The 23,737-nt window shown below is 40.3% G+C and overlaps 1 protein-coding gene across 5 annotated transcripts in view; it reads right to left on the bottom strand.

Annotated features, from left to right (window-relative positions):
- The window catches only part of KLF12 (Kruppel like factor 12), a 198,440-nt gene that overhangs the window by 75,857 nt on the left and 98,846 nt on the right, over positions 1–23,737 (bottom strand). For 4 of the 5 annotated variants that reach the window (XM_017731608.1, XM_017731609.1, XM_017731610.1 and 1 more), the window contains one exon: positions 7,183–7,714. In XM_017731608.1, coding sequence (XP_017587097.1) covers positions 7,183–7,714 — 532 coding nt within the window. Of the gene's footprint in view, positions 1–7,182; positions 7,715–17,179; positions 17,262–23,737 lie in introns of those variants that run through there. The other variant, XM_017731611.1, reaches the window with a different exon arrangement.

Genomic DNA, 23,737 nt, shown 5'->3' with positions numbered 1-23,737 from the left:
AAAGCTTAAAAAAAGATTGCAACAGACATCACTACACATTTTTAATGGTGGAAGCAACACTTCCAGATGCAGATGTACAGGAGCTACTTAAAATTATGACCTCAGAGACTGTGTTGTACTCAGGTTTATTTAATGTGTTCTAGGAAACAAAATCCTGTCTTTACAGACCTACCAAATGCATGTGAATGATGGTATTCACAATTTCCTTCTCCTAAGCTGGTTCATACTATATGAAGCACATATACTGCATTTTTCTTCCTATTTAAAGTTCATTACAAATGCTTTATGCATCGGAGAAATGCTCTGAGTGCACCTATCAGATTTTTGATCAAAACAGCTTGGTGCCTGGTAGGGGCAGCAGAGTTGGTCGATTTATTTCATAAAACTTTATGTACAAAGCAGCAGTATCCATGAACATAATGGTCAGAATATAGAGTCTACAGGGGTAATTTTTATTACAATTTATAGCAAGATTACCCATACTCCACAGTTTTCAGATTTTATTGAGATTTTATGGGACTATATGGCTTGAGCAGTTAACTGTACCTAGCGTGGTTATGGTTCACAGAGAATGGGAACTGGCACTGAATGCACAGTGTAACTAATCTACCAGAGAATATTAATTGCTATGATCCAATCAAAGGCAATATTTAAAATCATTTCAACAGTCAAATACTTTGCCATAAACCTCTTAAAAGAATAACTGTATGGAGAAATACAGAAGAGAGAGGGATTGCATGGATGTAATATATGCACATATTTAAGCATCTCTGTCATTGGGTTGTATACATAAACATACAAACCCATTTTTTAAACAAAGGACTTTTCTCTTTCTAAGCTATTTCAATGCCAGGAGACCTCATCAACGAAAAAAAGAAACTACTAAGACTACTGAGATTTATATCTCGCTGAATCTCCAGTATACAAATACTCTATCACCAAAAGTAAACAAGGAAAACAGTAAGGACAGAATATATTTAATATTAAATAAAATACTGCAAAACTACTACACGATGGTAGCAGACTGCAACTTACACACTGGAACAATCCAGAAATATTTTAGACATCAAGTTTCCAGCAGGTTGGCCCAAGGCACAATAAAACCCAAGGCAGAGATAAAATAAATGAGAAGTTTTAGGCATGTGTTTCTGCTGGATCCAAATTTGTGGGATAAAAGCAACCAGATCAAAGCTCAGCCCTGGTGAGAATACAGAACTGAAGGGCCAGAGGCATTCTTGGCGTGGAAGACAAGGAACCAACAGCCTCCAAAAGGTGCAGGGGGGGCTCAGGATATGTCAAAATAAATTTACTCATCCCGCTTATGCTGGGCTTCACAAATCAAGTTGCAATATGCATCTACCTCATTCCCTTCCTCAAATTCCTCCTAGTTGAAAATGTACATGATCTCAAATCATGTTGATGAATCTTAAAAGAGCATTTGCTTCTACAGTGAAAAAATCTAAGCATGTCACTAGTAAATCCCTAGAAAGTACTTTTCTGGAAATTTAAGTAGAAGTCTGTTCAGGGAAGTCCCCATAGTTAACCTAATCCATTTTGTCTTAAATCAGCCTCCTTGGTTTCAAATACCACAGCATATCTTACAGCCTCTGTTTTAACTCTCCATTCCGGCAAGAATTACTGTTTCCTCCAGTTCTTAAATAAGGTGCACCATCTCCAGGAGCACACACATCCCTGAACAAAAGCCTCTCCTCTGCCTGCTTCTCTTCCTGGCCAGCCATTGCCAACCTGTTCCCGCTTTCCCAGGACCACTAGCATTTCTTCCAGCTGAACCAACCAACATGAGGAGAGAGCTTCAACATTCGGGGGGCAGTAGGGTGGAGGCAGACAGGCTGGAATATGTACAGCCACAAAAGATTTTTGTGCATAGCAACAAAATAATTGTAGCTAAAGTAAAAACTCTCAGCCTCGACGCAACTCAAATCCAAAATAGCCATCTACGAAAATGTAGAAATCACTTCACATGAAACAAAAAAGGCAACACTACTGGTTTTAATTAAAAGTCTCTTCCATAGCATAATTTATACAAACAGACCATATAATCTGACCTTTTAACATATGGAGCAGTTCTCTTAATTTCTATCATACAACAAATTGCATTTACTTTTGTGGAATAAACTTTACAGTAGGCAGAAGTAACAGGCTGTACTTCAAAAAAACAAGGGCAGTGGATACCTTAATCTAATGGTACTACCTGTTTTAAGTCACAAAAAATCTGCAGCAATAGATACTGCATTTATTACATATTAATATATTCACAGTGAGGAATATGGCACATGCAAACTGTGAAGACAAAACCTGTGTATTTTTTGCCAGGTCTACATAAGATGTAACATAAAAATAGTCCAAGCCCATGTCATTACAGCTGTTTATGTACTAGGGAAGCAGACAAAGTTCAGGTGGCAAATTTAAATTTATTATGTTCTGACTGTTGAATTTTGCAAGTGATTGCGTCTTACGAAAACTTAAAAACCCGTAAAAACGAGAATCCATAAATTTAATTCCAAAACCCCAGAAATATCAAAGTTGCACCAGCCCTTAGTGCACCATTATCAGGAAGGAGCTTCTGAAAGGCTCTTCAATGAATACTCCTCTGAATTACAGAAAACAATTTTTAAGGATATTGTATTTGGCAAAACCTGCTGCTAGAGGGACATGATTTGCCAGGAGTATTCATGGATATATTCTGAAAGCAAAGAACAATGGTCCAAACCAAGCTTGAGGTTCATGTCATAAACCGCTGAGGTTCTAGTTTTTCACCAAAAAAAAAGAGCTGGAATCAATTTTTCAACATATAAAATGCTACATTTTTTTTCTCTATGCTCAGTCTCAGGAAGAGGGGAATAGTTTTTTTTCTTGAAAATTTCCTCTTAAAGGAAGAAAAAGAGAAAAAAACAGAAGTAGCTTGAGGCAAACATGCAGTATGGAAAATGTTAGTCTAAATGGTTAACATATAGACAGACTTGGAACAACTGAAGATAGGGGTTTAAGGGAAATCAACAGGCAGTCTTATCTACAGGTGCTGCTACCCGCTGTGCCTCTAATTAAACTTTTAGCAATCCTCACCATTGCTAAACAGGGAGGAAAAAAAGGCAAGGAAAGAGATTTTCATGGGACTATAATGGTCTTTTAAGGAATATTTTAATGTACAATAATGTCTAGTCGCCACCACCTAATCCACACAGAAAAAAAACCTCCAAGCACTTCTTAAGGCTGTGACAAGAGCAGTGACCACTGAAGGAAGGGAACTTTGACTCTGCTATGTTGTAGGGGAGGCAGAGGGCACAGCCTGGCCTCACAGTGTCCATAAGGACTTGTGCCTGGCTCCCTTCCCCTCGGTGCCTAACAGCCCTAACACACTACTGTGCTTTGTGTGTACAAAATAATGAGAGGAGAAGCTTGTAGGGGGCAACTTGCACATCTGGGCTGGTGCTGTGGGGGCTGCACAGAGACCCTGCTGCTCTGGGGATCTCCCTTGAGTGCGTCCCCCCAGTGGGTGAATCAGGGGAGGAAGGTGCGGGGTCAGCAGGGGAGTCTGCATGTAACTGTGTGTGTGTTCATAGGTGAGTGTTGTGGGGTTAGAGAAGGGTGTCAGGAACTTGTAGGAAATTAGTAAGATTTGTAAATGGTAAGTGCTGTATTACCTATACTGCACACAGTGTTCACTAATTACCTTCTAATTAAGCACTGTTAGTAACTTGCTAAAAATGCACCAATTCTGGTTTTGATTTAGACTAGGTTTTTATCCTGCAAAAGCACATCACTCTGACATAAGGGTGCTTTTGCAGCGTGGATAGCCCTGTCTCCCATTGCCCACCTTGGGGTGTAGCACATGCCACAGGACCTAATGGGATGCTGCTGGCACCTTGTATATACGTGTCTTTAAAACAAAAAAAATCTTGCAAGCAAAATAAAAAATGGGAGAGAGGAGGCAGGATAGACAGCAGAAATAAACAGCAAACTAGGAGGCACAAAAGGAGATCTGAAACTCTTCTGAAGGACGGTAATACTAAGAATGCCATGATGAATGACACCATGGAGAAGGATGCACAGAGGCGGAGGAGGAGATGACAGTATAGATTAAAAATATTAACAGAAAAGGAGGGGAAGAAGAAGCAGAGCTGCTGAATGTGGCACTCAAAGAGCAGACAGCAAGATAGGAAGGACTAGAAAAAACAGAAAAATAGAAAAAGAAGAGGAAACAGAAGACAAGATAGCCATTTCTTGTGCCAGGGGGAAGAGAGAATTCAAACAGAACACGAAGAAAGAACTATTTGCTTGAACTGCCTAAAAAAGCAGCCACCAGGACAGTTTTGTCTGAGAGAGAGAGTGAGAGAGAAAGGAGGAGTGGGAAGCATCAAGGGAAGCAGAAAGCCACCTGAGCAAAACACCTGGAGGCAGTATTAGAGGGATGGTGACAACTTGAGAAGGTTCTTGCAAAAAACTAAAGATTAAACGGTTCTAGTCAAACCTGGAAGGAAGAGGAAAATTCAGCACAAGAAAAATAAAATTGGGAATAACAAAAAGCTTTTCTGTATGCCCTGTTTCTTGTTCAGCACAAGAAAAATAAAATTGGGAATAACAAAGAAAAAGCTTTTCTGTATGCCCTGTTTCTTGTGGTTTTTTCCCTTCAGCACCCAACACCTAGAAAAACAGGAGAGATCTGAACTCAAGTCTGATGTTATTTTCATTAATTTTAGCATTTAAAAATATCTGTGTTCAGGCAAATGCCTAAGTCTCAATTGTGTGAAAAGGGCTTAGATAAAGATTAATGCAAAACATAACTTTAAGTGCTTCCCAACTGGCACGCCTGTCTCTGAACTAGCACCAAAGCAGGAATAACCCAGGGATTATGCTGCCAATGCTCTCTGTGGATCGACTGTTTCAGAGAGCATATTTTTCTGTTTCTGAAAATTATCAGTGTTCATGTAAAAGTTGAAAGCTGTGACTCTAGATGACTCCAAACCTGCATTTGTCCATCAGCTGGTAGAGGATTAAGAACTAATTCAATTTGACAACGATGTCCTGTTAGGATCTGTGTACATTTATTTTTTGTTATCAGCGCAATAGCTGATCACAGAAGGGAATTTAGTCTGCACACATATGAAATTCATTTAATTAGTTAATTTGTGTGATATCACTGCATTTAATTATTTATACTGTTTTGCATTAAAGAATGAGAAACACTCCAGCAAAAGCTGATAAAAGATGACTACCTAGAGTGGATTGCTGCCCATTATTCTTTTATTGTATTTATTCAAATTAACTATAACTTTTTAATCAAAATAATTAGGGACAACAAAATGAATACAACTCATGAGAAAAAAATTAATAAATGGAAGAATTGTTAATGCCTTCTTTTCCTTTAACTGTGCATTAATAGATAATGCAGGGGCTAATGGCTAATGACCTCTGCCAATTAGAGCACAAAGGCCACACTGTCAGGGCAGGTCAGAAGGCATGGAGTTCATGGGCTGAAGTCCCTACAGCACATTAAATTCTGGAATTTTGCTGATGAAACTGGGGTACCAAAGTTCCAGTTTTACGAGATCAGGAGGTACTTCCTATAGAGGAGACTACTACCAGAGCCAGCTAGAGTCTTTGAAAAGAAAACAAATGGGAAAATTTCTTGATGAGCTCAAGGTCAGGTGCACCTCGAAGCTCCAAAATCAAAATACAGACTAAAACTTTCCTTTTCCTGTTTGTTTGGTTTTTGCTTTGTTTTGTTTTTTTTTTCTTTCTAGACTACATGGTGCAAAGTTCTGGTTTTATTCATAATTTCTTGACAGAAAGGCACAAAGAGCTAAAATTACATCACTGTATTAAGTGTAATAAAACTTAAACCATCATTTTGAGGCTTAAAACTTAACTCACATCAACTCAGTTCATTTCCTATGTCCAAGCCTATTGAGAGGGCACAGTCCCCCTTTGGGTACTGAGGGAACAGTAGGAGAATCACAGACCAATAGACAACAGGATGCCCCTGAACATCAGAATGACCCATCACTGTAGTCCTGTACAGTAGCACACGGTTGCCAGTTTATCCAAAACAGACATGAGAGGTGAGATACAAGTTGTTGGGACCTGTTCACTATGCAATTAGGAACACAAGAGATGTTATAAGACTAAATGTCCTGCAGTCTCATAAGCCCCAAAGTAAGGTTATCTGTCAATACCCTCCCTTTCTGCCTCAATACCTCATTTCAGGGGAAAATTACCGTATTTTATTCACTCACATGCAATGAGCCTTGAAATGAGTATCTCATTCCTTTCTGCATATTCCCATCTCTGTCACTAATGCCACCTTTATAAAGCTGTGCTTTTGAAGTTTCTAGGCACATCTGGTTTTTCTTTTCTTCCTCCACCCATCATCTCACTATCTCTAACAAGTTTTTGCTCCCTTAGTAACTGTTGAGTTTTCACTTTTTCTTGCTTTCCAGCTCCACTTTCTGTGTTCTTTGGACACCTCAAGAGTGTATCCGTCCTTCTGACATGTGCCTCTTCCTCCCTTCACACCTCCATGTGCCTCTGGGGTCCTGTGTCTGCAAAACTCATTCCCAACATAAACATTCTGTGTGGCTTCCTTCCCTTCTGCTGTTTAATCTGGAAGAAGAAACCTAATTCAAAGTATTACACTGCCACTCCTTGAGCTTAATAAAACCTACTTCTCTGCATCTGCTAATGCTCTTTGGTCCACAAGCCTTTCCTTCATACATTCCTAGAGCCCAATGATTGCTTTCTCCTTGCTGGGGAACAATCTCTCTGCCATTCCTCCCCTTGCTAAATCTGAAACAGCTGGTGAGTTTTCCATGTCCATCTGTGCTATTTTCTATATTGTCATAAATGTCATACACTGACATTTTTTCCATTCTCCTACTTCTTCAGCTTCTGGGGAGATTTATTTCGCTCAGGACAAAACCTACCACAAGTTGTCCAAGTATCTAACACCACTGCTGAACTCAGTCTTCATTTAAATACTTATTTACTTTAAAGATCATCTGGGATAAGACTTTTAAAGGTTCCTCCCAATCATGTAAGTTGTATGCCTTTTCAGCAACAACACAGTAAGCATGGAAAGTAACAGCTTTATAATCGCTTTTATGTTTTCTCATGTAAGACCAGTTTCAGAGATGCCACAGACGCACAGAAGTGGCTCCACCTTACCTTTGACATGGCTTCTCCCATCCTCCAACAGTGGTACTACTATAGTGTTGTTCATATTCCCAGGTGATCTCACAGCTGTATAGACAACAGGTACCGACTGTACCACCACGGGGATACGGTGCACGTGACTCATTTTGTTGGACTGCAAGTTCATGGGACTTGAAGGTGGTACTGGATGGATAATGTGCAAAAACTGCTGACCTCCAACACCAGAGGCAGAGGCCACAAGAGGACCTGGAGTTAATACTGACGGTACAGATGCTGCTGAGGAGACTGATGTTATTACTGTGGGGGATGAAGCTGGCCGACTAGAAGAAGTAGAAGAAGGGGAGGAGGCTGATGCTGTCATGGAAACTGGTGAAGATGAAGCTGCTGTAGGGGACGACCTGGCTTTGTTTATTGACAAGTCCACTGGTTCAGTCTGTGTTTGGAAATGGTCTGTAGATAATGAATCCTCCGTGGGGTCTGCCTTCATGTTGTTTAGTAACAAGGGTACAGCATCCATATCTGGGTAGTTGTGGACGTTTGGAGACTGTTGAGGAAGAACAAAGGGACATAGTTACACATGTGGCTAAAGATGATTTGCACACCCAGCTGCTAATGCACATCACACAACTTGGTCGTGAAAGCCATAGGACTTGTATCCTTTTCTTGGGTCCGCCCAAAATTTTAAAGTACAGATCATGTTAGAAAGCAGAGACATGTTCTGTTTGAACAGAATATTGAAAAGAAAAGAAAGTTCTACTCCCATTTCTTAGAAACTGTCGGGATTAATGGTACAAAATCATCCTGTTTCTTTGCACTATGCAAAGTCACCAGTGACAAAAATTTTAGTATCTTCAGCAGTAACAACTATTCATATTGACAGAACATTTTTTTTCCAACATTTCATTTTAAACCACAGCCTTACTCTCTTGTGTCATCATCACTCAGACATGAAGAAAAAATGGTTACTACCATTCCTCATGCTCAAAGACTGTTATTTCCCCCCACTTGTCTACCTTCTTCTAGACTAGGCAGACCTGGCCTGTTCTTTCTGTCATACGTCCTCTTTAAAAGGACATACCTTAGTACTCATTTGCTCTTTACAGTGATCTTTGCAGTTTTGTCCACAACACTTTTCAGGAGGTGGTCCCTTATGCTACCCTCAGCCCTTCAGTTCTATGTTTGACTTCTGCACTCTGAACGGTCATTGATAATGAACTAACATGTCAGTACAGAGCCACACATTTGTATGATTGCCCTGCTAGAGGGAGCGACGGTTACAGCAATTCATCATTCTGAAATAGCCCATTACATAGCCTTCCCCATTGTTATTATTTTTTTCCCATACTAATTAAGAACTATTTTCCTGACTTCATGAAATAATTTTATGCTTTGGACTAATTCTTTCAAAGCTGGTTGGACTAAATTTATTCTAGAGTGGTGCCATCTGCTATTTTTATAGTTTTTCCCTTATTTCTGTCATCAAAGAGGTTAATAGAATTTTTGAATAATGCTAGACCAAAGACAGATCCCTAGAGAAGTTCACTTGATATATCTTTCCATTTTGACAGTACATCATTAATAACCAGTCTTTAACAATGTTTTTTCAAGTAATTTTCACCAGGCAGAGCAAGGGTGGAAATGCCCATCTATAACCTGGTTGTAAGGCAAAGCACAGCTCTCAGCTCCTCAGAGAAGGACCTCCATGGCACTGCACTGCAGCAGAGCTTCTCCAGAGACAGGCATTCACACAGTTACAGCTGTAGTACCAAAACCAACCTCAATATAAAGCATTGCTCCTTCAAACCTCACTTGATCCAAAATGATTACTCCCTATGCAGCTCTAACAAGCAATCTTTTTACAGTACCTAAGCAGCTCTAAATGCATTATTTTGATCTCTAGATTATGGTATTTACTAAGTATATAAAAATATAAAGTCAGAAATATTTAAGCTAGAAATATTTTAATACGTCTACTGTCAATAAACTAACAATCAATCAAGCTATTAATTCCCTTCGGGATTTTTATAATCAGCTACATTAAATATTTCCAAGGAAATCTCTCCTTCTTTTGAGTCAGAGTCAAGCTTCAACAGAGAATGGAACTCTACTGAAAAAGGAAAATACAAACACTAATATTGAAAACTGCAGTAGTAAGGGCCTAACTGGATATTATCCTTGGCACGCTGAAAATGAGATGTTCTCGTAGATCGCATGTATTCAGCTGATTTAGACTGGTTCTTGGATCTGACATTTTCCCCCATTTGAAAGCAAAAACATCTCTGGAACAGTAAGTATCTTCCTCTATTCATACACAAATTTAATTTAATTTAAAATAGTAACTTGCTAAAAACGCACCAATCCTGGTTTTGATTTAGATTAGAAGGTGGTCTAAAGGTGGACTAAAGGTGGTCCCTTCAATTTAAAATAAAGGGACCACCATCCAAATAAAGGATTCACCTGGACCCTGGATCCTGCTGTCCTGTTGCAATACAAATAACAAAAGAAAAAAATCCCTTTTTATTAAGACAATGGGAAATTCTGCTAAAAAAGAACACAAAGTGAAGAACAGGTTACTTTTCCAAGCACAGAACCAGCTATGAGTGACAAGGCTATGTAAAGCTCTTCCTCAAGAAGGCAAACCTGCCTGCAATTGCCAGGTTACAGTGATTCCTGGTAACTTCCTCTGAAACACCTTATCCTGGCTACTGTTCATAATGAGATCCCCTATTGTGCCATCATAAAGACAAAACCATAAACATACATGGCACAAAAAGTTAATTTGTCAAATCTTGACAAGTCTCATCTATATGCACTTGGGCAGACAGACTGGTTCTGCTAAACTGAACAGACAGGTAGCAGAGCAAAGTGGAGAGGGACACCCTGCACAGGCTACACCTGAACCTTCATAAGGCCAAATGCAGCATCTCCTACCTTAAATGTTTGAGAGAAGAGGGATAAATGGCATCAACTCATGTGCAAGAGAGATGAGGGATGCCCTCATGCACATGACATGGGTCATGTAGAAGCAGCGTGAATCAACAGCTCTATCCACAGGGCAGATAAATCCACCATGCAAGAAATCCTACATGTTGCCTTACTTCCAGGTTTTCCCTGGGTACCAGAGGCAGATTTCAGGTTGACCCACTGCCACCTGCCTTGGCAACACAATGTGTTATTCTGTGAGCTGAAGGATGGATTACCTGCTGTTGCTGTCTTTTGTCGCGCTTCGGAGCACCCTAAAGTGCTCTGAGGGCACCAGGCACTTGATTTATCCAGTGCATACGTGTCAGACTGCTGGTAGTAGTCTTGTGACTTCCAAGATACTTTTGAGACTGGACACAAGGGATCCACATAGACCTCAAGAGCAGTCTATCACCAAACTGAGTGCTTCCGCCCCGAAGTCCCACCTACCTTTGCAGCAAGAAGCACTAGATCCCTCACAAGAAGAGTGAAGAAGAAACCCAAACCCTCCTGTAGCTGATACCACACAAAGTATTTGTTCTGCCGATAGAGTTAATGGTCTTTGAGACAAAGCACAGGTCACGACTTACGATTTTCTCTAGGTTGAGCTAAGAACAGGCCTTTGTTTCACTACAGTAATTACACCTACTCCTTTGGGAATTAAAAAAAAGTAACATATAACTTCAGACTATCACACAAATCACTTTAACAGCTCTTCTACATTTACTTTTGTTTGTACATTCCTTATATTGCATCTACCCTTCCCTAGGTACTCTCTTCTTATCTGCTGGAGGGGCCAAGCAGTCTCTGTGTACTATGGTAATGCAGTTAATATTATTATTTCAGTCTTCAGTAGTGAAACTAAGCTCAAAACCTTTATTAATTTCTCCAAACAGGATGACAACTGGTATGCCGTTCCATAGCTGCCTTTCCCTGACAAAACTCTAAGACTAAGGATGCCCTTTGGTAAATTCAGGATGTGACTTATGTCAGCTGACATACAAGAGACAGCAGGATCCTTATCAAAACAGGTTTGTATGTTTCATATTTAAGGTAAAAATTGTAAATGAGTGCTATATTTTCTTCTGCTGGTGGTAAACAGAGATCTACCTCAACAACTCACGCTCCCTTACAGTGAGCTACTATGAGGAATTATAAGAGAGAATTAGGTTGTGAGCTGTAAAACCTGCCTGCAAAGGCACATGGCAGAACAAAGGAGCACATGGCAGCACAGAGAGGCTTGTCCCCACCGGGCCCTGGGGGAGGAGGTGTCACAGGGCAGACCCCTACGAAGTGTGCTGCTGATGTGGCAACACGGGACAGGTCACTTATATAAGGAAATGCTGTGCCTTAGAAAAGTGTATAAAACCAACTCACTCCTTTGAATAAACGGTTCAGATTCCCTGCCGGTCTGGGTCCGAGATTCAATCGCCAACAAGCTACACGTGGTACAGATGTTTCACCATGATCTCAGATTTTATCTAAGCTGCCAAAACTCTATTTAATCAGTAGATGAATCAAAACTTTGAACATTAAATTTATCATTATTTTCTGAAAATGGATGGTATAAGTAAACCTTTCCCAATGATGACAGTTATTCCAGAATAAGGAACTGTGGGAAGAAAAGCAGCACGGAAGCCAAAAGAAATGGCTGAATTCTCAGAACACTATTTCTTAGCATCTTCTACTAATGTTATTAACTGAGAAATAACTGTTTGTTTCCCTAGACAATGAGTGTTTGTTGTTGGTTTTATTTAATGGAACTACATCTTTTCTAACTGAGAAGACAATAAAGCTGTGGCTGGGAGGTTCAGTATACCTTCAGCCATTATGTCAGCTCAACTCGAAGAGAAACAAATAGTTGTGTGTTCATTTCTTCTGTCTCTCTAGTTTTGTCTTTCCATCTCATCTAGTGAAGTGGGCTTCTTGTGGTGGTGTGGGCTCAGAAGATTGCTAGTTTGGGCATCTGAAGCAGGCTTTTCCTGTCTGGCTCCCAAAAGTGTCTGTGTTGGTTTTGCAAACTTCAGTTTGGTTTTAGGAGTCTAAACTCTGTTGCTGAGAGTTTGGCAGCTTTCAGAACATTTGGTGGCTTAGGAAGGGTTCATCCTAAGGTCCCTGTAATTCAGTGGGCTGCCTTGGATGCCAGCCCAGACCATGGAAATACAACATGAAGGGGTACATCTCCACATGGCTTCCCTCATCTCACTGCTCAGCCCACTGGTACAGTGGAGAGGGACAGCTTCAGCCCTGCCACCAGCTGGGTCTCAGAAGCAAATCTCAGCAACGCATGTCTCCACAATACTGCTGTTGCATCCTTATGCTGTTCACCATCCACTCAAATGTGGCTGAGCCAGAACTGGAAGGCAGGTTAGGATGGCACCCTCCTAGAAAAGGCTTTTTAATAAAGGTGCAGCCTCTATTAATCAATGCTCTTGGCTCATGCTTTTTGTGCCTGCCCTTTTAAATCTGTATACCAGTATTCTTTGCAGTCCTCTGTTTCATTAGCTTGTCATTAATAAATACCACCAGGAACATAACATGTGATTTCCCTATTCACAAAGCTTTTTTTGGCAGAATAAAAAAGCATTCCTTACTCCTTATTCCCAGGCCATTATAGAAAAACAACCAGTCTACCTCGCAACCAGCCACACTACCCTGAGCAAAACATGGTGACTCTGTGGCTGATAGCATCCTATCTGCTGGGCAGCCATCCTTTCCTACACAGTTCTTCATCTTCTTTCCAGCCCCCTGAATTCCACCTCCTCTTAACTTGTGAGGAAATTTTGCAATGGCCCCTTTTGACTCTACTCTTATTCTACTCATGGCAACTCCTCTGTGTACCAGCACTGTCTCCCATCCTAAAGAACACATGAAGTTTTCACAGTTTCCACACAGCTGAGGTTAAAACCAGAGAAAAAGTAAAGATAATTTTTGTTGTCAGCCACTCATCCTGACACCTTGCAGTTCATCAGCTTCACAAGGTACTAAGCCACAGTGAGTCTTTATGCCTTTGTGGACTTCTACGGATCCCACACAACAGAGTTTACAAACCTCCAACAATCAGCTGTCAGCTTTTGAAGTGTCTTCCTTTCTGGCAGCAATCTCCCAAGGTCAAACATTTTGTAAGAAAGCATACCAAAAAAGCTGTCCTTGATGACGGAAACAGAACAGACTAAATTTAGCGTTTATAAAATAAGCTAGCTTTGAGGACAGGAAGTTAAAAAATAAATTGCTAAACGTTTAACTCTTCAGTCAAATCACACAAAACCCCTTGCTGGTTTTCATCATGCTGTCCCACCTCATTCTGCTCTGGCAGGAGCAATTTTAGACAAGCTGATTTTGTTTTGTCAGTGTCAAAGAAGACTGAGATGAGAAAAATCATACTCTGTCTGAAAAGCTACCCACAACTTTAACCACATAGTTGCCACTGCAGCACCAAAATGCCAAGGCTCGGCAGTGCAGGCATGCAGTCTCTCCTGGGCAGGCAGTGCAGAACTTGTGCCCGGCTAGAGCAGCTTTCAGCTCTGGTCATCCTGCTTGGAGGGTGAAACCTTCATAACCGGAAATACTGTGCACGTTACAGATTTTCTAACACTTCACTGTCAATGAAAACCAATACATTTTAAAAGACAAAACCCACTTGGCTCTAGAAGGAGTCATTTTGCTTTTGCATAGCACACAGATGTGCTTACAACTCTAATGCCATGAAATGAGCAGGTGAATTGGGTTTAGAACATGGTGTGCTCAACTTCTGCACACAGTTTGCTTTTAAAATTGAAATGGAATATTTTCCTGATCTTTCTTGTAAATAGGGTAGAAGGTTCATGCCCCTGAAACTGAAGTTCTGTAGGTGCTGGCCATGAAACATATCTGCCTGTGTCAGGTTTTGCCCTGTCCCACACCAAGTGGGCACTTGCCGAGCACAAAAGGCGGCAGCTAGCTTGGGTAAGTAGCAGCCTGGGCACTTCAAAAAGCCCTGTAGGTTATGGCTCAAGTACCCAGTGCTTTACTCAGACTCTTTTTGGGGCTTATTTTGCTAATCTAGAAGTGAACTCTTCTTTAAAATTACAGGAAGAGATGTTTCTCAAAACCCCTTCCCAGCATGAGAAATTACATTGACAATACTCACTTCTGCCTGAAAATCCCCACTTTAACCAAAGCAACAAAAAAGTCTCAGAAAAATAAGTAATACAACATGCAGAAATAAAAGAACTAAACAACCTCTACTTGAAACACTCTGCTATCCCTCAGAAAAGATAATACAGCTCAATTTGAGATGCAGTTATTATTATTAATCTGTGCATGAAGGGTGCACCAGTACAGTGGTGACAGACAGCTGTATAGAGGCAGAATGACAAACATGTTCACAGCCGAAAACCAAAACTGAGCAAAATACTTCAAATTTTGTTTCCATGTGCTAAAGCACCAAGTGAACAGGCATTTCTGCCTTTTTGCTCAAGGCTGCTGCTGTAGGCTTTCCCAGGCTGGCAGAACTCCTCAGCTTGGATGTACTGGAGAAACACAGGAGGTCATGCTGAAGAAGAGGGCAAAATGCAAGACAGCTGGATCTTTCTGCTTCCTTTCTGGAAGCAGGAATTAAAATGTGTCTTACTGTCAGTTTCCAACAAACAGTTGCTCAGGGTCAAGGTTAAATTTGTGTTCCAGGGAAGAAAAGAGATCCCTATGAGATGGCACTCCCATGTAAGCTTGAGTCAGACTCTGTCACAATGAATCCCATTGAAGCTTTTATAAAAAGCAGCAATTGGTGCTGAGAAAGACAGAGGGTAGAGTCCAGGAATTATTAAAATAAAAAGAAGGCTCAATGAAAACACATTTAACCGAACTGGAATTGATTCAACAGGAGAGACTGAGAGATACCCACTTTAAAATACTCATTGTTCACTTAATGTATCATTATCTCTGCATAACACTTGGAAGTTTGATTTCAAAGTGGATGTTTCCAACCCTCAAAGCCTAAAAATAGTATTTCTATTCTCTTTGTGAGTCTGAAGAGGCAAAAGAAACTCCCATAGCACATGCTATGAGGCACAGGTGGCCTTTGTTAGCAGAGTATTGCTAAATGCGTAGAACCTACAGAAGATGCCTCAAACTAGGAACAGAATTAAGTAAGAAATGGAGACTAAATGCAAATCAACCACCCACAAATACAGAAGCAGAATTCAAGCTCCAAGGTTGTCAACGCTATCTTCTAACTTTTCCTGATCAGTCACACTATGATACTATTCCACAACTACTTCGACATTAAAAAAGTACCACGTGCTGCAACCTTTAGTAACAGCTCAAATTAGGACTGGGAAACCATGCTTCAAAATGAAAGGAGATCCCTATGCAAACAGCATTAATTTTTAAACATGTTTAACAGTAAGCGCAAATACAACTCATATGAAATGACCCATTTTTAAATAATACATTTGCAAAAACAGAGTAAGCATTAACGTTACTTGGTATCCCACTCGCCCGTCCCAAAACTGACAGGTTTATCAAAGGATTTCTAAAACAGCACAGAAGGAAAAACCAGTGATTACAGATTTCTATACCAAACAAACTAATCAGCCCCTGTACTATCTAGTACATTAAACATAAAAAAGATACATATCTTGAAAATGTGGACAAATTCTCAGTACCTCAAATCCTACATGGGCCTGCTGTGATATTTTTGATAAGCAACAAAACCTACCCCCTTGTTCCCTAAATCATAAACACATTCAGAACACTAGATGTTCAGCTCAGGTGCTTTATTTATATTTGAGCAGTGTTACTAGAACGCTCTGTCAAAGGAAGAATCTATTGAAAGAAACAAATTTATGCTCATTGCTATGACACAACTCTTGAAGAGAAACAAGTCTAACAAAGGTGCAGTGCTTGGATTACTACTTACTTAAGCATGAACAGAATATTGATAACACATTTGTATTTCTGGTACTAATTCATTTTATATGTGAAAATAATTTCTAAACAAATGGCAGATCCATAAATAATTGTTAAATAAAAGATAAAATACCAGGAAAAAATATTGTATTGCCCCAATTTAATTTTGGGGATTTAAAAAAAAAGTTTATAAAACTCTAGACAACAAGAATTCATACAATCACCTACCAGCTCTCCTTCTAACCCCTCCCCCCATGTTTTTGGGATGATTTTCTCATTTTGATTTCACTTGGTTCTTTATTTTCTCTATTACAGCCTTAAATCAGAATCTTACAATTCTGTTTGTCCAAAAACTTGAGTTAATAAATTTGAATCCTTGATGTTTACATTAAAAAATAGTAAGAAAAATTCTAATAGACATACATTGGGATTTTTAAAGTGAATTTTCTTTTGTCAGTCTAGACTAGCTATTTTGCCTGACATGGAACACACATCAGAAGTTTCCACAAGTACCTACCAAGCAGGATTGTTGATAGAGAGGTCCATCAAATTATCAAGACTTAGTAAAAATAATTTTTGTAGAAAGTACTCACTGGGCAGCATTTACATTTCTAGGTAAAAATATTCAAATTATATTGTGGGGTTTTTTGAAACTAACATAAAAGCATTCAATGTGTCCACATAAGCCAACTTACACTGAAAAACAATGAAAGCCTGAAGAAAAATTTGCAGCCAACAATTTGTTAATGCAAAGCTTTGATATACTTTTTCTTACTCTGCATGTTAGTCTGAAATATTCATAAATATATTAGCAAAAAGGACTGTGACAAATGATGCAGGAAACTATTATTTATACCCTTTAACCACCTGCAAGCTGTCACCCAGTTCCAGGCAAACTCAGCCATGACCAAACCAGCCTTTGAGCTCAGCACTCACAAATTGGTCTTACACTTCCAAGTCATTCCTCCTTGGGCAAGCAGTGCCAGATACTGCAAGAGGACTCTGCAGCTGCTAAATACAGCTGATGAGGAAAAGGCATAAAAGACTGGGCAGTACTTCTTTTCAATCATTCCTCATTACTCAGTCTTGCTCTGACACCTGTACACCTCCTATCGCACACATACGTGGTGGTGACGGAGGTGCCATGACTGAAACTCACATCTGGCGTGTTATCCATATGCTGCAACTGAGCTTCTCCATGCCTTTCCTCGCTTGTCTTTGTTCATCCTAATTTCCACCAGATGAATTCATTTTCCCAAATGAACCTCTTTCTGTTTACTATCCTTCAAGCTTTATATTCATTTTGTTCTTCTGACCTCCCAGCTGAGGCTGAACTCAGTGTCAACATTTCTTCAGTAAAATAAATAGATGGCGTAGAGATAGGTACAGTTAGGTCTGACTGAAATTAACCCTTTCACTGGCTTAAAAAAAAGAGTTCATTTCAGAGAGAAAACATTTAAATCAAGTTTTACTAAAACTAGCACTTTCTGCTGTCTGTTCCTCAAACTTATTGTTGGCCCTAGTAAAACAAACATGCCTGGTACTCCTATTCACTGGTACTGAGGGACCATGGCCTGAGTTTGTATATCCAAAACTACTCAACCTCCATGTGTGGGTAGCTCTACTCCAAGTTCGTTAACCTGGGTGCAAGCAGTTTGCCTCTTTAACCCCTTGAACTACTTCTCCCGCTTCCCACTGCCGCCCTTCCTCTGGGACCAGGCAGCACTGAGGAGGACATGAGCTGACCTCAAGGAAGGAAAAAGAGCCAAATTTATGAGAATAACACTGGCTGAAAAAAAAGACCTACAGAGTCAGACAAAACGCAGAGATTGGGTCTGGCACTGTCTGAAAAGGGAAACTTTGATAGTAAGTCCTGCCTGGGAAGGCTGGGATACTACCAGCAAAGGGACCCGGGCTCCAAGGGGTCATGTGAAGTGAGTCTGCAAGTTAAGGAAATTAGGCACTTAAATCCTAAACAAGGCATTAAGTCACCTAATGTTACCTAGGATACAAAAGGGAGGCCTACGAGATGAAGATGAGGGTGGGAGGGAAATGGTGCTTATCCCTCTGGGTGTGGGCTTGGCCGGAAAGGCTGCAGGGCTTGGCTAGATGTCAAGGAGAGCGTTCCAGCCTGGAGAAGAGGAGATGGGTGAAGCTTGGAGTGACCACACAAAAGGGCTTGTGCCAAGTAAAGCAAAATGCCCCAGCAGTGCCTGGGACCTGAAACTGCTGAGGTTCACCATTCCTCTGCTGTCAGCAGATATCCCAGAAACCCACTGGTGAAACATCCTGTCCCTCTGTGACACTCGTCCACAAAAAATGAAGATAAGAAGTGCATATTGCAGTAATGGCCCACTAAGGGTCGGAGCAAAGCGAGCACCGCCAGCCCTCCTCCTAACGCTCCCCAAAGGCAGATTGCTTCATCGTTCAGGCTCACCAGCGTTCTTTTAGCGTGGCTCTTGGAAAGGTAGAATTGGGACAGTTATTCCTGACTTTTTACCCATAAAGTAAATGTTCATATAAACTATGAATACGTACATTTGGAAAATTAGTTCCTAATGCCTCTGGAATGGATTTTGACTCAATTCACTGACCTGGTACATCATAGTACACATTGTTACAGAAAAAAAGACAGAGAATAAAAATCAAACCCTCTCTGTGCACCTTCTTTGAGTCTTTATTATATAAAGTTTACGGTAAAGACTAAGTAGAACAGCACATGCATTATGAGATGGACAACCCACGGACACTACACATGGACCAGCAGACAAACACTCCAGTACAGACCATTTAATGCAGTGCTCTGGAGCTGACCATGAAGATTTCCTTATTTCAGTTCTTATCCTATGGCAATAATAATCACTTACTGATTTCTGCAAAATGGTTAGTCTTCAGAAATCTCCTTTAGATGAGGATAACATAGACTACCTCCACTTTAAAGAAGGGAAAAGGTAGGGAAGAATCTCAAGAGTTTTTCCCATACAGTATCAAATTTAGAGTTACAACAGTAGAGCTAAAACATTGTAATACTCAATATAAAAATTAAATGCATTCTAACTATGAAACTCTCTTTATATTATTTTATTCTTTCTGACTTTTAAGGGCTGAATATAAATAGCATAAAACAAAGTATCATTATTCACAGTACTTGTCCTGCTCTGAAGTAAAGCCTGCAATATGTATCTGTAACAATTTCCATTATTTGAAAGGCTCACATCTGAAAACTGAGACGACTGTACACACTCAATATTTCATTATACTTTTAATCTTAAAAAATAAACATCTTAGCAACTGAACTAAAATGAACTCAAACTGATTATTTTTTAATAGCTAACAATATTACAGTGATATTACTACACATTGGAAGAAACTGGATATTTACTTGTTTTTCTCAGAACAGAGTTAATACAAAACTATGATCACCATGTTATTAGTTACGGATGACATCACTCCAAGTTTGTTGTGAAGAACGAATTGCTTTCAAACAGAAGAAACATCAACTTTCGAAGAAGGTGTTTGTAACAGCTGCTTAATAACTTTTCATTTCCTAAGCTTCGATCAACTTCAGAATATATGACTACACCTAAAATTAAATTCTGTTAAGAGACAGTGCTGTTGGGTTTTGACAACAAGTAATACATATAAAATGCCACATTAGACACCTAAAACTAAACTGTAGGCAAAACAATGCTCTTGAGCCCCCCTCAGAGATATATATTGTAACTTAAAGGAAACTCCTTATATGCTACCCATGGAGACAGGGGCAACCAGACACAAGCTATTTCTCATGCTTGTGAAAAGAAAACATGGAAGAAATGTAGAAGGAAAAAAGAAAGCTTTTATTTTGGTGCATGAACTATTTTTCAACAGAATAAGTAGTTTTACTTCCAAGTAGAAGTTTCTATTTCAAAATAAAGGAGGAGAGGGAGAAGTAAATATTAGAATGAACCATTGTTAATGATACACATTGACCCATTTAAACCTTAGGCAGTCAAAGAACACATCAGGTATTTTCTGATCTTTTTGTTATTTCTTTACTGATTATAACAAGCTAGTGCATTTGAAATCAATTCCCAAAAGTTTTTTAGTTGACCTAAATCCTCTTTCCCACCCTCCTCCTCACCCCTCCTTTGTTAACAAAACAACATTCTGTACAAAGTTTACTCTTGGCTCTTTCACTAAGCAAAACAATTTGGGCTTAACTCAGATGTCCAGGCATAGGCACATGGTGCCATCTGAGACTTCCTGGAGTGTGGAAGATGGCACTGAGCTCAGGGACAGGCTCTGGCACCCTCATGGGGAGGAACTGGCAGTGGCTGGGGTAAACCAGAGAACCCCTGAGAGTACAAATTGATAATGCTGGCAGTTGTGCAATTACCTACCTATGCAGACCCAGCAAAAGATGCACACAAGCACCTCTTGCAAGCATGCCGAGGGACAGAAGAAAAAAATCCCATATTCTGCTTTGTACTGGTAAAAAAAAAGGTTCTGTAATTCTTAATTTCATTTTAAATACAGACATAAATGGACTGCCTGCAAGGTGATGTTGTGTAACATCACAACAGTGACATCAGGGTAAGTGCTGTCACACTTCCACACGTTAGACCGAACAGGACATGACACCTGGTACTGGTTATGGAGCTGATGTTTTGCCGCATCACTGAAATCACAACCCATATTTGAGCAGAAATTATTGTTATGGTCAAAGAAGGAAGGTGCTTAACTGTGTGTGTCCATCGGCTCCAAGAACTTACTGCTGCATTTTCAGATGCATACACCGACACATGGATTCACCCTTCTCAACAGTCAAAGCTTACACGAAGGATCCAAAGGTACTGAGCATTTCCAAACACTCCTCCTGACTGTTTGAGGAGCACCACTGTTTAAAGTGCAAGAGCTGATCCCTACATGTACGCTGGCTCGCTGCTGCGATTCGGAAGGAAGACTTGAAAACCCAGCATGCTTATTTACTTTGGGAGAGGTGCATGAAGTAATCTAAAGAAATTTATAAATTCAGTCACTCTCTTTTTCCACTGACCATAATTGCCATGCACAGCCAAGTAGAGATGAGCAGACCAAATGCATCTCTGAACAGCCATACTCAAATTTCTGCTTCTTCAGTAAGTATTACTCTTGTTGACACGTGGGTCTTATGCTGAAACTATTTTACAGCACTAATTAGTACTGACAGCTCCTAATATATTACAAATTAAATTGGGGAATTCACACTTTGGTTTAAGGGCTCTTTTACCACTGAATTTAAAAGAGTATCTGTAGCTTCAATATATATTTAATTGCATGTTACAGGCACGAAAATCTAACCAGAGAAAACAAAAAGCTGTAAAGTGCAGCTGTTTCATAAATGGCTTGGCATCCCACAACTTCACTTCAGTAATTCAAGACTTCTGCTTTCAAGCAACACAGAAGACAAATTCTGACAAAGAACACCACCTGCATAGACAGGCCCATGGCTCCTCTGTGGGGCTGCTTGTGGCACGGCCACAGTGTAACTGTGCTGATTAGCTCAGGTACCTCCTTCAGAATGCCTGTACACTCACCACTGCTCTTATTTCACCTCTACTACCCTGCACATGCACATACAAATGTAGGGAATTGTAGGAAAGCTTGGGCTGAAAAACAGACCTTCAAAGACCATCTAGTCAACCCCACTGCTGTGGGCAAGGACATCTTTCACTGCACCAGGTTGTTCAAAGCCCCATCCAACCTGGCCTTAAACATTTCCAAGGATGGGGAATACAGCTTTTCTGCACAACTAATTCTTGATCTCACCAACCTCACCATAAAACTTACATCTCTTTCTTATGCCCAATCTAAATCTATGCACTTTCAGCTTAAAATCATTGTCCCTTGTGCTGTTGCCACAGGCCTTGGTAAAAAGTCTTTACTCATCTTTCTTTTAAGCCCTGTTTAAATATTGAAAGGCTGCAATGTGGTCTCCCTGGAGTTTCTCCTGCTACTTCTCTTCTTCAGAGCAAGCAACTCCTCCCTCAGCCTTTCTTCACAGGTAAGTTGGTCCAGTCCACTGATCAGTTTTTTAGCCCTCCTCTGGACCAGGTCTAAATGTTCTCAATCCACAACACAGGAACAGCTGATACTGAGCCAACCACTCCCCCACCCACCAGATGGGTTTTCTAGCGGCACAGTGATACGAATAAATGAAAATCATGCTCTGATGGTATAGGTAATACCCTTTTGCAGTACTCTCCTTGATGTTCCAACAGCTTGTCTACTCCATGACTTGCAATCCACTACACAGCAGTTAAGGTTGGCAGCTACTGCCCATCTTCACAGATATTTTGGCCATGGCAAAAAGCTCATCTTCTGTGTGCTTCCCAGGCAACAAATTTCGCAGTAACTGCTGCACCAGTGAAGAACAACAGGTCTACCGACTGTGAACAGGCCGATTTTCCGAAGAAAGACTGAAGCATGTATGGAAAGTTCTGATGGCAAGGAAGGTTTCCTACACCCTCACTAATTACATACTAGATAGGGTTATATGCTTCAGATCAACTTTGTAAGAAGAAAAAAAAAATCCCAACAGGAAAAAACCCCATCACACTGAATAAAAACCCTAACATAGCTAGCAGGAAAGTGGTTTCTTGGGGCAGCAGAACATCCCACTGCCTGTCCAGCTGGTGCTGGGCTAAGCCACCCACCACCCTTCACCACCTGCCTCTAGACTCCAGCACTGAAGTTCCTCTGGAAAACGGAAGGTTCAGTTGGGAAAACCGAGTTCCCCACCAACCTTTACTTTGCATTTCACAGGAAAATAATGAGGAGGGAGTCTGGAGCTCTGATTCCGCATTATTTTTAGATAATCATTGGATGAAACCACTGAAGTGTATTTTGTAAGCAATGTGTGAGATGGTGTAAGCCTGTCTTCCTCTAGCACAGCTATTAGCAGCCTGCGTATGTGCTAAATGTGGCTTGTGGGGAGACTGTGAGCAGCACACAGCAAGAATTAGATGCTAAAATCATCTGTCTTTCATAGAATCAAGATATCATGAATTACCTCTCTGGTAATACACAGCAAGTTAAGAGAAAAATCCTGCTATGAACAATTCTTGAAAATTTGCCTAGCAAGTAAAGTCTGATCAAAATTCTCTTTCTCTCTGTCTCTCCTGTCCTGTAAATCTTAAAACCTGTAAAGCAGGCCAGTTTGAAGAGGATGCATCAGAAAATCCCATCTCAGAACAACAGCCTCATAACTGCACCTCATAAACCACAAAAAGCCTCATAAATAGAGCTCTCCTTGCATGTATGGGAGACAGACTTGAATCCCTTCAGGCACTGGTGCAAACTGAACCCAGGTCTTCCACATCATTAGTGGTTAAGTGACCCATGCTTCTAAGTAAAAAAAAAGAGAGCAGGAACATCACCTGCTATTTCTGTACTTTAAAATATGGGGGTTTAGGGCATCTAAAGCAGAATATGAGCCACAGCAGCTGAAGTTTTAACATTTCAACCACCAAGTCAGATACCCTCAATGGGAGAGATACATATCACCTCTCTTTCTAGTCCTGATTAGAGGCACGCAGCACTGAGCTGCTCTACCTTTAAGGGGACCACAAACACATAAACAAGATTTTCGGCCTTAGGAAATACATTATTAGTAAAAACAATGATATTCCTCCAGATTTTTGTAGTCAAACAGAAGATTTAAGCTGAATTCTGTCACTGCAACACCTATTGATGT

This window comes from Corvus brachyrhynchos, unplaced genomic scaffold (genome assembly GCF_000691975.1).
Source record: "Corvus brachyrhynchos isolate BGI_N302 unplaced genomic scaffold, ASM69197v1 scaffold71, whole genome shotgun sequence".
Taxonomy (NCBI): Eukaryota; Metazoa; Chordata; class Aves; order Passeriformes; family Corvidae; genus Corvus; species Corvus brachyrhynchos.
Note: the sequence above shows the minus strand (reverse complement) of the source record. Positions and strands in the feature narration are given on the sequence as shown.